General features: G+C 43.1%; 1 protein-coding gene across 2 annotated transcripts in view; it reads left to right on the forward strand.

Moving 5' to 3' along the window:
- The first annotated feature begins 11,884 nt into the window (after window positions 1–11,884).
- CTNND2 (catenin delta 2) overlaps window positions 11,885–13,808 on the forward strand; it is a 1,186,471-nt gene continuing 1,184,547 nt past the window's right edge. For both annotated transcript variants that reach the window (XM_073332332.2, XM_073332334.2), the window contains exon 1: window positions 11,885–12,324. In XM_073332332.2, the coding sequence (XP_073188433.2) occupies window positions 12,288–12,324 (37 nt within the window). In that variant the 5' untranslated portion in view covers window positions 11,885–12,287. The remainder of the gene's footprint in view (window positions 12,325–13,808) is intronic.

Raw genomic sequence — 13,808 nt, forward strand, 5'->3', positions numbered from 1 at the left:
AGACCATAGGCATACTATTTTATGTATTTCTACATATATTCTTCAAGAGATTGTGCTAACTTTCTGCCCTACTGCAGAGAGGAAGATAGTTGGACTTGAGCCTTTTTGTGGACTGAACAAGGATATTTGTTTATGGCATCTTAAAAATTATAGGAAAAATTTTTGCTTTAGATTATAGTAATGTATTTTCATTGCCTTCAGTGGATTTGCATGTGTGTAACTGAGATCAGGATAGGTTCCACTAAATCTTGATTGCGGGTCTATCTCTGTTGCACTAGGCAAACAGGGTCAGATCCACAAAGGTACTAAGGCACCTAAACAGCATACTTAAGCACCTAAGTCCCAGTAGAAGGTACCACAGCAATCCACAAAACTCCCACATAGGCGCTGCCTAACCCTGCAGGTGCCTAAACTCACTCAGCATGTAAATTTGTTCTGTGGAAATTTGCTAGGTGCCTAAGTTTCTGCCTCTGAACATTCACATCGTTGCCTCACTCTAGGTGTCCAGATGCCTATCTCCTGCCTAAACCCCAATGCAATCCACAAAACCAGGGGAAGATAGATACAAAAGGATCTGTCTCATCTGTGAGGCCCAATCCAAGTAGAGGTCATCTACTGTATTGGGTTCCATTCATACCCTGGTTGGAAGAGGAGGTGCCCATCTTACAACTTAGCCCAGTGGTTAGAGCACTTACCTGGGGTGTGGATACAGATATTCTGATGTGGGGCTTCCTCAGCCTCTCCTGTTGAATTTGTTCCACTGTGTATAAATAGTTAATAAGTCACTGGGCCACAGAGAGAGCAAGGATGAAAATGATTCTACATCCTGGTGGTGAGTACATCCATATGGAAGACCCAGGGTCCAATTCTCCTACTCCAATAATTCTTTAACTAGTTATGCAAAGTGGAACAGCTTCAACAGGAGACAGTGAGGGGGCCCATACATCAGAATACCCAAGAGACCAATGGCTAGAGTACCCTACTGAGAGGTTTGGGATACCCCTATTCAAATCCTTTCTTTCCCGCAAGCACATAGGGGACTTAGACATGTCCCAGGTGAGTCCTCTAACCACAGGGCTAAAGATTATAGGGTGAGCTTCTCCTCCCCCTCCAGCTATTTGGTGTGGAGAAAGGCAGATACCTAACTCATTCCTGTAAGAAATGCCTTGGATGACTCCAGGAGAAGGGTTCCTGGCTATGGATTAGACATAGAGATAAATGCCTCCCTGCAGCCCAGACTTAGGGCATGTCTACACTGACCTCCAGAGCGATCGATCCAGTGGGGGGTCGATTTATTGCATCTAGTGAAGACGCGATAAATCGACCACCGAGCACTCTCCTATCGACTCTGGTACTCCACCGGAACAAGAAGCATACACGGAGTCGACGGAGAAGCAACAGCAATTGACCTACCACAGTGAAGACACCGCGGTAAGTAGCTCTAAGAATGTCAGCTTCAGCTACGCTATTTTCGTAGCTGAAGTTGTGTAACTTAAACTGACTTAACGAGCCCTGCTCCCCTGCCACTCCCCCCCCCCCCCGCAGTGTAGACCAGGCCTTAGGCTCCCCCTCTGTGAGGGGGTGGGGCTTAGATCATGCCCCTCTAATCAGACTCTTCCATTGGCTAGTTAAGACACCTCCCCACCCAGCATGATGGCTTTTGTAGATTGCATTGCAAGCACTTGTCTCTGCCTATCCATTTTATAAGGAGTCTAGGCATATAACCCAGGCTTTGTGGATCAAAATGTTGTTCCTGTGATTTTTCTAGGCATCTAAAAGTTAAACTTTGAAATGCTCAGCATTGCCTAAGAGCTTCTGTGGATCTGGGCCTTAGGCACCACTTTCTTAAGATTCACAGAAAGTTCTCTGGAAAGATCAGTTTTTCATTTGAGTATTATAAACCTTCATACTGCGGGAAACTAAGTGAAGTCCATTCGTTTATGGAATATTCTCCCAGGTGGCATAATGCCTGAGTAATATAAAGGTTAGCTTCATAAATCTCTCAAGAATATTAGACACAATTCTTCTTTAGCAGAAGAATGGAGAAAAAAATCTTAAACTGCCTTTTCTATAAAATGATCTCAGTGTTGGTGGACATTTTCAAATAGTAGAAGAAAAGAAAGTGAGTACAGAGCTGAAGCAGGTGCATTATCCCACCTGTCCCTACATTGCAATCCTTTTATAAACTCTGCATGATGTGTTGACAAATTGGTGCTATTGAGTGAAGGAAGTAGTCCAGTTGTCACCTACTTTGTATACACATCTGACTTCCATAAAGTTCCTGGGAGTGAGACAGGTGGCACAGTTCTGGTATAGGATATACTTTAATTCATTATTTTGCCATTCAGAAAATATTGAAACCTTTGGATCTACAAGGAATGTTTAAATGACACACTAAAGAAATTTTTGAAAAAGAGGAACTGGAAAAAGGGAATAAGCAATAAATTATTTCTTTCTCTTAAAAATATTAAAATAAAAATAATAGACCTTGATGCCTTGATTAGTTCATGCAGGAAAATAATACCTCTCTGAAAAATCAACTAAAATTGAATCTACTAATTTAACTAAAGTTAAAATTTGTCAATGGCTAAACATTCAGCTTGACATTGTCCATTTAAGTAAACTGGAATTGTATGTGCTCAGCACCTCTGAAAATCAGACATTTAAAAGTAGGTGACTAAATATGAACTTGGTATCTAACTGTTGGCACCTAACTTGGAAAAGTTGGCTTTTATATGATCTTTGAGGACCCAATTCCACAATTGTTCTACAAACTAAACTCCCACTGAAGTCAATAGAGGCAGGCTTTATAGGATTAGTCTAGACACCTGAAGTAATAACTAGAAGTCAAAAGCCGTATTTGCTCATGTTTGTTGGAAATGTTTCTGGTACTTACTGGAAATGTTTAATGATGATTTTGAGAATCCTGGGAGACATTATTAGTGGTAAAAATTAACAACCAAATCGTGCTGCCATTGTCAATGGCCAAAAAAAAAAAAAGAAAGGAAAAAAAAAAGGAAATTTCCCACAAAAGGGAATTTGGAATATACACCAAAACAGAATCAGTACATTTTGGGTTAATCTGAGAGTCTTGAATCCTCTGTTCATAATGTCTTCATTATTAATTTGTGGTTAAATAAAATCTTTTTGAATAATACTTTGTACTATTTTCCTCTAGCACAACCAGAAAAAGGGAGGAAAATGTGTAATGTCTATATAAGAAGATAAGAATAGCCATAGTGGATCAGACCAAAGGTCCATCTAGCCCAGTATCCTGTCTTCCAACAGTGGCCAATGCCTGGTCCTTCAAAGGGAATGAACAGAACAGTAAATCATCAAGTTATTCATCCCCTGTCACTCATTCCCAACTTCTGGCAAACAGAGGCTAGGGACACCATTTCTGCCTATCCTGGCCAATAGCCGTTGATGGACCTATCCTCTATGAACTTACCCAGTTTTTTTGAACCCTGTTATAGTCTTGGCCTTCACAACATCCTCTGGCAAAGAGTTCCACAGATTGACTGTGTGTTGTTTGAAGAAATATTTCCTTTTGTTTGTTTTAAACCTGCTGCCTATTAATTTCATTTGGTGTTCCCTAGTTCTTGAGTTATGAGAAGGAGTAAATAACACTTCCTTATTTACGTTCTTCACACCAGTAATGATTTTATAGACCTCTCTCATATCTCCCTTGAGTTGTCTCTTTTCCAAGCTGAAAAGTCCCAGTCATATTAATGGGTTTCAGAGTAACAGCCGTGTTAATCTGTATTCACAAAAAGAAAAGGAGTACTTGTGGCACCTTAGAGACTAACCAATTTATTTGAGCATAAGCTTTCGTGAGCTACAGCTCACTTCATTGGATGCATACTGTGGAAAATACAGAAGATGTTCTTATACATACAAACCATGAAAAAATGGGTGTTTACCACTTCAAAAGGTTTTCTCTCCCTCCACCCCACTCTCCTGCTGGTAATAGCTTATCTAAAGTGATCACTCTCCTTACAATATGTATGATAATCAAGGTGGGCCATTTCCAGCACAAATCCAGGGTTTAACAAGAACGTCTGAGGAACGGGGGGGTGGGGGGTGTAGGTAGGAAAAAACAAGGGGAAATAGGTTACCTTGTGTAATGACTTAGCCACTCCCAGTCTCTATTGAAGCCTAAGTTAATTGTATCCAATTTGCAAATGAATTCCAATTCAACAGTCTCTCGCTGGAGTCTGGTTTTGAAGTTTTTCTGTTGTAATATCGCAACTTTCATGTCTGTAATCGCGTGACCAGAGAGATTGAAGTGTTCTCCGACTGGTTTATGAATGTTATAATTCTTGACATCTGATTTGTGTCCATTTATTCTTTTACGTAGAGACTGTCCAGTTTGACCAATGTACATGGCAGAGGGGCATTGCTGGCACATGATGGCATATATCACATTGGTAGATGTGCAGGTGAACGAGCCTCTGATAGTGTGGCTGATGTTATTAGGCCCTGTGATGGTGTCCCCTGAATAGATATGTGGGCACAGTTATGGAAGATGTTCCATACTCCTAATAATTTTTGTTGCCCTTTTCTGTACCTTTTCCAATTCCAATATATCTTTTCTGACATGGGGCAACCAGATATGCATGGAGTATTCAGGATGTGGGCGTACCATGGATTTATATAGATATTTTCTGTCTTATTATCTCTTTCCTAAAGATTCCCAACATTCTGTTTGCTTTTTTGATTGTTGCTGCACATTCAGTGGATGTTTCCAGAGAACTATCTATAATGATTCCAAGATCTCCTTCTTGAGTGTTAACAGCTAATTTAGAACCCATCATTTTATGTGTATAGTTGGGATTATGTTTTCCAACATGCATTACTTTGCATTTATCAACATTGAATAAAAAAGAACTAGATAATTTAATGGAGGATAGGTCCATCAATGGCTATTGTTAGGGGGCTTATTCCTTCACCAACTTACTTCCCTAATCCTTCTCACATGAACAGAGAGCAACAATACCCGAAGTCCAAAGGTGCAAACAAATCAATGTTTATTCGGGTGAACTTTCAGCAAGCATGATTCCAGTTTCCTTCCTTAGTGTCCCCCTTCCCAGCTCTGACACCACAGAGCCTTACACCTGTGTTCCTGTTCCCATTCCTGCCCTTAGCCAAACATGATTCCAATTTCCCCACCCCATTCCCTGTTCCCATTTCCCACCCACCCACTTCCTGATTGACTGCAGACTATATAGTAAAACTTGAGTTCTGCTTAGCTATACCTTAACCAATAATTTTCCTGAAATTTAACTAACCAATCCTAACATATTGTAACATGATTATGTAACCAATTATATCCCACCACCTTAATTAGTTTACACCCAGAAAAATTAATTATACAGCAGACAGAAACAATCACAGAACCAGACAGAGATTATACAGACAAACAATAGCAAAGTGGGAACTATAATAACAAAACAATACAGAAGTGAGGATTTCACATCCCAGCTATTGATAAGTGAGTTCTTGCCAGACAGGATGCTAACAAACTAAGTTTCCTTTTACATCTTCTAGGCACTTCCCTTTCTCTGGAGGTGATAGGCATGATCAGGACAGGATTGTATTCCTAACAGCCCAATAGCACCTTATTTCAATGTGATTAGTTTGGAATGTGAGGATGTGACCGGTCGCTTCCCAGCTTGTGGCTGCCTCTGCTGCTTAGCCAAAGGCCTTAGCCTAAGAACAGGGCCTCAGACTGTCACAGTAAGAGAAGGCCCTTACACTGGCAGACAGTGACTTTGATTCTTTCTTTTATACCTCTATAACTAGCCAAGTGATAAGAATACACCTAAATTCTTAAAGTATAGGCGTTTGTAGACAGGCCTGAATATCTATATCCTAACAGCTATTAGCCAGGATTGGCAGGGATAGTGTCCCTAGCCTCTGTTTGCCAGAAGCTGGGAATGGGTGACAGGGAATGGATCACTTCGTGATTACCTGTTTTGTTCATTCCCTCTGGGGCAACTGGCATTGACCACTGTTGGAAGACAGGATACTGGGCTAGATGGACCTTTGGTCGGACCCAGTATGGCCGGTCTTATGAATTTCATCTGTCATTTTGTTGCTCAGTCACTCAGTTTTGTGAGATCCTTTTGTAAGTCTTCTCAGTCTACTTTGGACTTAATGCAAAATTACTCAAGATAGTTATCTGCAAACGTTTTGACCTCACTGTTGACCCCTTTTTCCAGATCATTTATGAATATGTTGTACAGTTACTGGTTCAAGTACAGACCCCTGGGGGACACCGCTATTTACCTCCCTCCATTCTGAAAACTGACCATTTATTCCTACGCCTTATTTCCTATATTTTAACCCAGGGGTGGACAAACGTTTTGGCCCGAGGGCCACATCTGGGTATAGAAATTGTATGGTGGGCCATGAATGCTCACGAAATTGGGGGTTGGGGTGCAGGAGGGAGTGAGGGCTCCGACTGGGGATGTGGGCTCTGGGATGGGGCCAGAAATTAGGAGTTCAGGCTGTTGGAAGGGGCTTCGGCCTGGGGCAGGGTGCGGGTTGGGGGGTGAGGGCTCTGGCTGGGGATGCAGGCTCTGGGGTGTAGAAGGGTGGGACTGAGGGGTTTGGAGGTCAGGAGGGGGATCAGGGCTGGGGTAGGGGGTTGGGACACAGAAGGGAGTCGGGTGCAGGCTCTGTGCAGTGCTTACTTCAAGCAGCTCCCAGAAGCAGCAGCATGTCCCCTCTCTGGTTCCTAAGTGGAGGCATGGCCAGGCAGCTCTGCTGCGTGCTGCCCCATCTGAAGGTGCCATTTGCTGGCCAATGGGAGCTGTCGGGGCAGCACTTGGAGTGGGGGCAGCATGCAGAGACCCCTGGCTGCCTGTACGCATAGGAACCAGACGGGGATATGCCGCTGCTTCCAGGAGCTGCACAGAGCAAGCCCCCAACCCTGCTCCCTGGTAGGAGCTTGAGGGCTGGATTAAATGTGTCAAGGGCCAGATGCAGCCCCTGGGCCATACTTTGCCCACCCCTGTTTTAAAAAGTTACTGATCCTTGAGAAGACCTTCCCTCTTATCCATGACAACTTACTTTGCTTAAGAGCCTTTCGTGATGGACCTTGTCAAAGGCTTTCTGAAAATCTAAGTACACTGTATCCATTGGATCCCCCTTGTCCACATGCTTGTTGACCCCCCTCAAAGAATACTAGTAGATTGGTGAGGCATGATTTCCCTTTACAAAAACCATGTTGACTCTTCCCCAACAAATCATGTTCATCTAAGTTTCTGATAATTCTGTTCTTTACTATAGTTTCAACCAATTTGTTTGGTTGAACATATACTACAGAAAGAAGATGCAAACTAGGGGATAAGACCTTCAAGGTAGATTGCCCTGGGAGTGGCAATTTTGACATATTGCTTGATTCTGCTGCCATTCTTAAGAATACTACCTTGTTTATGTCACCCTTGCTCATGTTGAGTAGTATCTTTTGTCTGCAAGTAGCCCAATAAATAAAATGCAACTACTTATCACATTATATGCGTAAGAGTGGCACAATCTGTCCCATAGAAAGATTTTTCTCAACAGAAAGGTGCAAGAATCAGAGGGCGAGTTTGTGGCTTGCCCTAGATGCTTGCATTCTGCCCTAAAGCAGGGGAGTAAGAGGAGCCCCCATGCTCCTCTGACTGGGCTACTGCCAGTGGGAAGGTTCAAGGAGTGGGGTAGAGATTTGATTCTGCATGCAGGCGCATGCTCATAGATCCCCTAATGAATTTGCCAGTGCAGCTGATAATACTCTTATATTTTCCCTTTTTTTCAGGGATAGTGGTAAATCCACAGCCTAGCCCAAAATAAGGTACTAATCACTGTGGTTAATACTAGGCATTACAGGTGGAATTTTTAAGGTTCCTAAGTGACCTACGTGCACAATCTTAAAATCATTTGGGTACCTTTGAAACTCTCACCCTAAAGCTGCCCTAGACTTGAAAGATGAGTTCCAACACAGCTCTTATTGGGTGGAGGGGGAGAAACAAAACTTTTGCTTAGTTAAGAGTTGTCCTTTGATTTGAATCTGGACGATTGAGTTAGATAAAGCTCTAATTTGTAAAGTGTCCTGCAGAAGGACTAGCTATTGTGGCGTCTTATTTTAGAGGATCCCTCTGACCCAGATTATCTTCTTTTGAATGGTTCTCTTGTGTGATGCCTTCTCTTTCTTCATTTAGAAGCAAATGTCCTCCTGAGGCTACAGCCACTTAGAAATGTAGCAGTGTCAAGGTAGAATGCATATTAAATTCTGCTTTTTAATCTTAAAATTGAAAGAAAACACTTATTATTCCCAAAATCCCTCACTAGCTAATTAAATACCAAAGGGGAAATAAAACAAGTCAGAAGTGGGAATATGGACGCAAAACAAAAATACTAGGGCTGTCGATTAATCGCAGTTAACTCATGAAATTAACTCAAAAAAATAATCGTGACAAAAAAAATTAATCGTGATTAATCACAGTTTTAATTGCACTGTTAAACAATAGAATACCAACTGAAATTTATTAAATATTTTGGATGGTTTTCTACATTTTAAAATATATTTATTTCAATTACAACACAGAATACAAAGTGTTCAGTGCTCACTTTATATTATTATTATTTTTATTACAAACATTTGCACTGTAAAAAAGAAACAAAAGAAATAGTATTTTTCAGTTCACCTCATATAAGTACTGTAGTGCAATCTCTTTATTGTGAAAGTGCAACTTACAAATGTAGATTTTTTTTTGTTACATAACTGCACTCAAAAACAAAAGAGCGTAAAACTTTAGAGCCTACAAGTCCACTCAGTCCTACTTCTTGTTCATCCAATCACTATGACAAACAAGTTTGTTTACATTTATGGGAGATAATGCTGGCCGCTTTTATTTACAATGTCTCCTGAAAGTGAGAACAGGTGTTTGTATGGCACTTGAATAGCTGGCATTGCAAGGTATTTACGTGCCAGATATGCTTAATATTTGTATGCCCCTCATGCTTCGGCCACCATTCCAGAGGACATGCTTCCATGCTGATGATGCTCATTACAAAAATAATGCATTAATTAAATTTGTGACTGAACTCCTTGGCAGAGAATTGTATGTCTCCTGCTCCGTTATACCCACAATCTACCATATATTTCATGTTATAGCAATTTCGGATGATGACCCAGCACATGTTGTTCCTTTTAAGAACACTTTCACTGCTGATCTGACAAAACGCAAAGAAGGTAGCAATGTGAGGTTTCTAAAGATAGCTACAGCACTCGATCCAAGGTTTAAGAATCTGAAGTGTCTTCCAACATCTGAGAGGGATGAGATGTGGAGCATGCTTTCAGAAGTCTTAAAAGAGCAACACTCTGATGTGGAAACAACAGAACCCAAACTACCAAAAAAGAAAATCAACCTTCTGCTGGTGGCATCTGACTCAGACAATGAAAATGAACATGCATCGGTCTGCATTCCTTTGGATTGTTATTGAGCAGAATCTATCATCAGCATGGACACGTGTCCCATGGAATGGTGGTTGAAGCATGAAGGGACATATGAATCTTTAGTGCATTTGGCATGTAAATATCTTGTGATGCTGGCTACAAAAAAGCCATGTGAATGACTGTTCTCACTTTCAGGTGACATTGTAAACAAGAAGTGGGCAGCATTATCTCCTGCAAATGTAAATAAACTGGATTGTCTGAGCCAAGAAATAGGACTGACTAGACTTGTAGGCTCTAAAGTTTTACATTGCTTTATTTTTGAGTGCAGTTATTTTTGTACATAATTCTACATTTGTAAGTTCAACTTTAATGATAAAGAATTGCACCATATTACTTGTATTAGGTGAACTGAAAAATACAAATTCTTTCGTTTCTTTTTTACAGTGCAAATATTAGTAATAAAAAATAAACAAAGTGAGCACTGTACACTGTGTTCTGTGAGGTAATTGAAATCTCTTTGAAAATGTGGAAAACATCCAAAATATTTAAATAAATGGTATTATTATTAAGTGTGATTAATCACGCAATTAATCATGTTTTAATCACTTGACAGCCCTAAAAAATACACACCCAAATATAAAGAATTTATCATGGTTTTGGCATTGGGAGTTAATATGAATACAAAGTAATGATCTAAAATACAGTCTCTGATTGCCCCACAAAATTAATATTGGAAATAACTTTTACTAAAATGTTAGTGAAGAATAATGTATGCAGTGATGTTGTAGCTGTGTTGGTCCCCTGGTATTAGAGAGACAAGGTGCATGAGGTACCATCTTTTAGCGGACCAACTTCTGTTGGTGAGAGAGACAAAAGTTCCAGTTTATACAGAGCTCTTCATGTCTGATAAGAAGGTTTGATTTAGTGTTGTTTTGGAAAACTGTGGAAATCACCAGGCAAAAGGTGGCAGCAGTGAGTCATTCTGAAATCTGATATTGGAGGCAATCATTATTGTTATTACTGAGTCTGCTCAGTCTGGATGAAAATATATTTTTGAAATTCAGATCTGCTAAGAAAGTGCCTGCTAATTACAATTTGTTGACAGGCCGATTACATGACTTTGTTCTAAAATTAAATTATGTACTTAGGTCTCAACGATTAAAAAAAAAAGAAAAAGTAAACAACCCGTCCCCTCCCTTCATATCCCTCTCCCCCTTCCCTCCCGAACCTCCTCCCCCCACTCCTTTCTAGGCTCAAAAACACGTCGTTTTCATTTACTAGAATACAGGTTCTTTAGACCTGGTATAGCTAAGAATTGCTAGCAAAGGTACGCATCACCCTGACAGCTCAGCTGACTACATGGATTCGCTGATTGTTATAGCTGTGCTCTGGTCACAGCTAGGAAAGAAAATTAACATCTTTTCCAAGGGAGAAAACTTTGATCAAGGAAATACACCGCCAAGGGGCTGGTGGCTGCGTTATGGTTGCAAGGGTATACGTTTCTGCGTATAGCAAGGGATTAAATTTACATGTCTGTCGTGTTTCCTCAACATCTTTGCCAGTCTGTAACGAGACTCCTGAAAATTGTTTAAGTGGATTTGCCATCTAAAGACAAGTCAGAGGGGGATTCAGAGTAGGGGGGGAGGAAAGAGAGGGAGACAGGAGCAGGGGCGTAAGCAATTGCTCCATGGGTGGGGTTAGTTGACCTGAAGTTTGAACAAGCCCAGGTAACGCTGGGAAGGTAGTTGCCAGCCTGCGGTGGTTGCTCAGCACCAGCGACTGCCCAGCTCATCCACGCCCTAGCCTCCCATGAACACCTCAGCCGCATGGCTCTGGTCTCCCCCAGTCTCTCCCGTCGGAGGGTAACTCAAGGGCATTTCCCACTTCTCCTTCTCTGGCCCATGTGCAGCAGCCGTTCTTGAGCGTGGGTGCCCCTGCGAGCGCATTGTTCCCTGGCCGGGTGTGTCCTGCTCACCCACACGCACCTGCGCTATTGACTCGTGCCCACTCAAAAGCCCCCGCCTCACTCCGCTGCCCATGGCTTTCTGTGGGTCTGCGGTGCTGGGCTTTCTTCTCCCTTGCTCGTGAAGCCCCGTTTCAAACAAAGCAACGTGCGCGCCCTGCCGCGTGGGGATGGGCGTGGAGCGGGGAGGGAAACGGCCCGGCTTCTGTGAGAGGAGGCAAAGGAAAAGGCGGCAGCAGCGCTGAGGCAAGCCGGGCCAAGGAACCCCTCTTCCCCGGCCAGCTCCGCGGCCGCTCCGGCGCACAGCCTGGGCTCTGCCGCTGTCACTCCCCGCAAGCCCGCGGCGCGCGCCTGCCCGGGACCAGGCGGTGCTCGAACGCAGCCCGGGAGGAGCCTCGCGCCCCCTCCTCGCCAGGCGCAGGTGGCGGCGGCGGCGGCGTCTCAGTGAGCCAGAGAGAGCGAGCGCAGCCGCCCGCCCCAGCCGGGCTCATCAGGCGCGCGCTCCTGCCGGAGAGGGGAGGAGAAGGGAGCGCAGCGGCAGCTGTGACTGTATCGTCTCCAGCCACAGCCGGCGGCGGATGTGCCAAGCAGCAGCCGCTGCCCCGGAACGCGGCTGCTGAGCCTGGCAGAGCCCCGGAGGAGGGGGGAGGACGCCACAGACTGAGCCAGAGACTTTGCCTCCCTAGAAGAGGCGGTGGATGTGGAGCCAGCCGCTCCCCTCGCAGCCGCCGCCGCCACCAGGCAGTTGTCCCACGGCAGTACCACAACACAAAGCGAAGGATGCTGCAGCTGGGCAAGGTCAGGACCTTGCACTGAAGCCCGGGGGCGCCGCACACACCTTCCCCACCGGATTGAGGATTTGCCTTTTATTTGCTGTGTATGCCTGGGAAAAAGCAGGCAGGGTCGACGCCGTTCGGTGAGTGCAATTGCGATCGTAATGGTGCCAGGTTTCTCCTCTCCTGCTCTTGTGTTATTTCCTCTGCTTCTGGTGGTGCTAGCAAGCGTTGGCTTTTGGTGCCCACATTGCAAAGGTCCCTCTCCTTTCTAGAAGGCAGCTGTGTCTGGCTCTGGAAACATTGCTTGTGCCTTCAGCGGAGAGGTAACAAAGTGTGTTATTTTTCCTGTGCCTCCTCCACCCCAACCCCCACCCCCCTTCCCTTATACGTTAGTCGCTTGCTTATGTAGGGCACCAGCAATACTGGATTCTCTAACGTCCTGCAATGATATACTCGTTACAGCAGTGAAGTCATAAATATACCAGGGGAGGGGGAATAGACCCTGCTCTTCCACGTAGTCCTGGGCTGTTGTGGTCCCTGTCATTATTCTGTTACTTGGGGAACGAAATTGAAATACTTAGTCATACGTCCATGTCCTCTTCTTCTGCTTCTTCCCGACATTGGAAACCCGTGCAGTCTATATTTAGAGACATCAAATCGTGAGATTTCAGTGCAGCCAGCCGGGTTCTCGGGCACATGTACAGTGACAATAAGTATGGGCTTTTCTTCTTTGGAACCAATGTCTGTGAAATATCCGGGTCGAAGGGGTGGTGGTGTGTGATCTGCAATGTGATAGTTGGTTGATCTATAATTAATGGCTGAAAGGAAAGATGCATTTCTCTTCATTTCCTTTTCCTTACCCTTATTCTGGTGTGTAGTGTGCTTGCATCGATTGCTTCAAACATAGCCTCCACTGAAACTGTAGGGGAGGTGCGGGAGCACCGTACTAGTGATACGGCACCTGGAGAAATAAGGCAAACGAAGGATAATTTTAAAACACGTTTTAAGTTTTTCCCTTGACAGGGCTGTGTGGTGGGAGTATAAAACGTGAGAAACAAAAATGAGATGTCTGATTACTCTGGTGCATTTTATATTACATGTTTTAGATGTTAGGGCGTGATTTGCTTTGGCTCATGAATTTAAGATTAATTTTAGCGATTAATTTCATCAAGGAAACTTGTAGTTGTTTACTATAAATAATTAGAAAGGGACAGGTTTTATTAAATTGCCAGGTATTAACTTTTATGAACTGCAGCTATTGCAGTTGTTATTTATATACACCTCGAAACATTAATATGATTGTCTATTGAAAGCAGCAAGAGAAGAGATTAGAAACTTTTTAGATTTCAGTTCTTTCATCATGCATTATGTGTATATATAGTATGCAGATTCATTCAGTTAAAGTTCTTACAAGACACAATAGAGGGATTTTCCATTTTCAAGAAAGAATTAATTGTTATTTGACAGATAAAGGACTGTACAAAATCATGCAGAACTGTATGCAAACCTATTGTATGTGCCTGTGAGACAGACTGAAGGAGAAAAGTCTTCTAAATACTCATTCCATACAGTGTCTTTACTTTAAATGGAAGTCTGCAAAGTTGCCAAATCTCATTTTGGTCAG

Source organism: Lepidochelys kempii, chromosome 2 (genome assembly GCF_965140285.1).
Source record: "Lepidochelys kempii isolate rLepKem1 chromosome 2, rLepKem1.hap1, whole genome shotgun sequence".
NCBI classification, from domain to species: Eukaryota; Metazoa; Chordata; order Testudines; family Cheloniidae; genus Lepidochelys; species Lepidochelys kempii.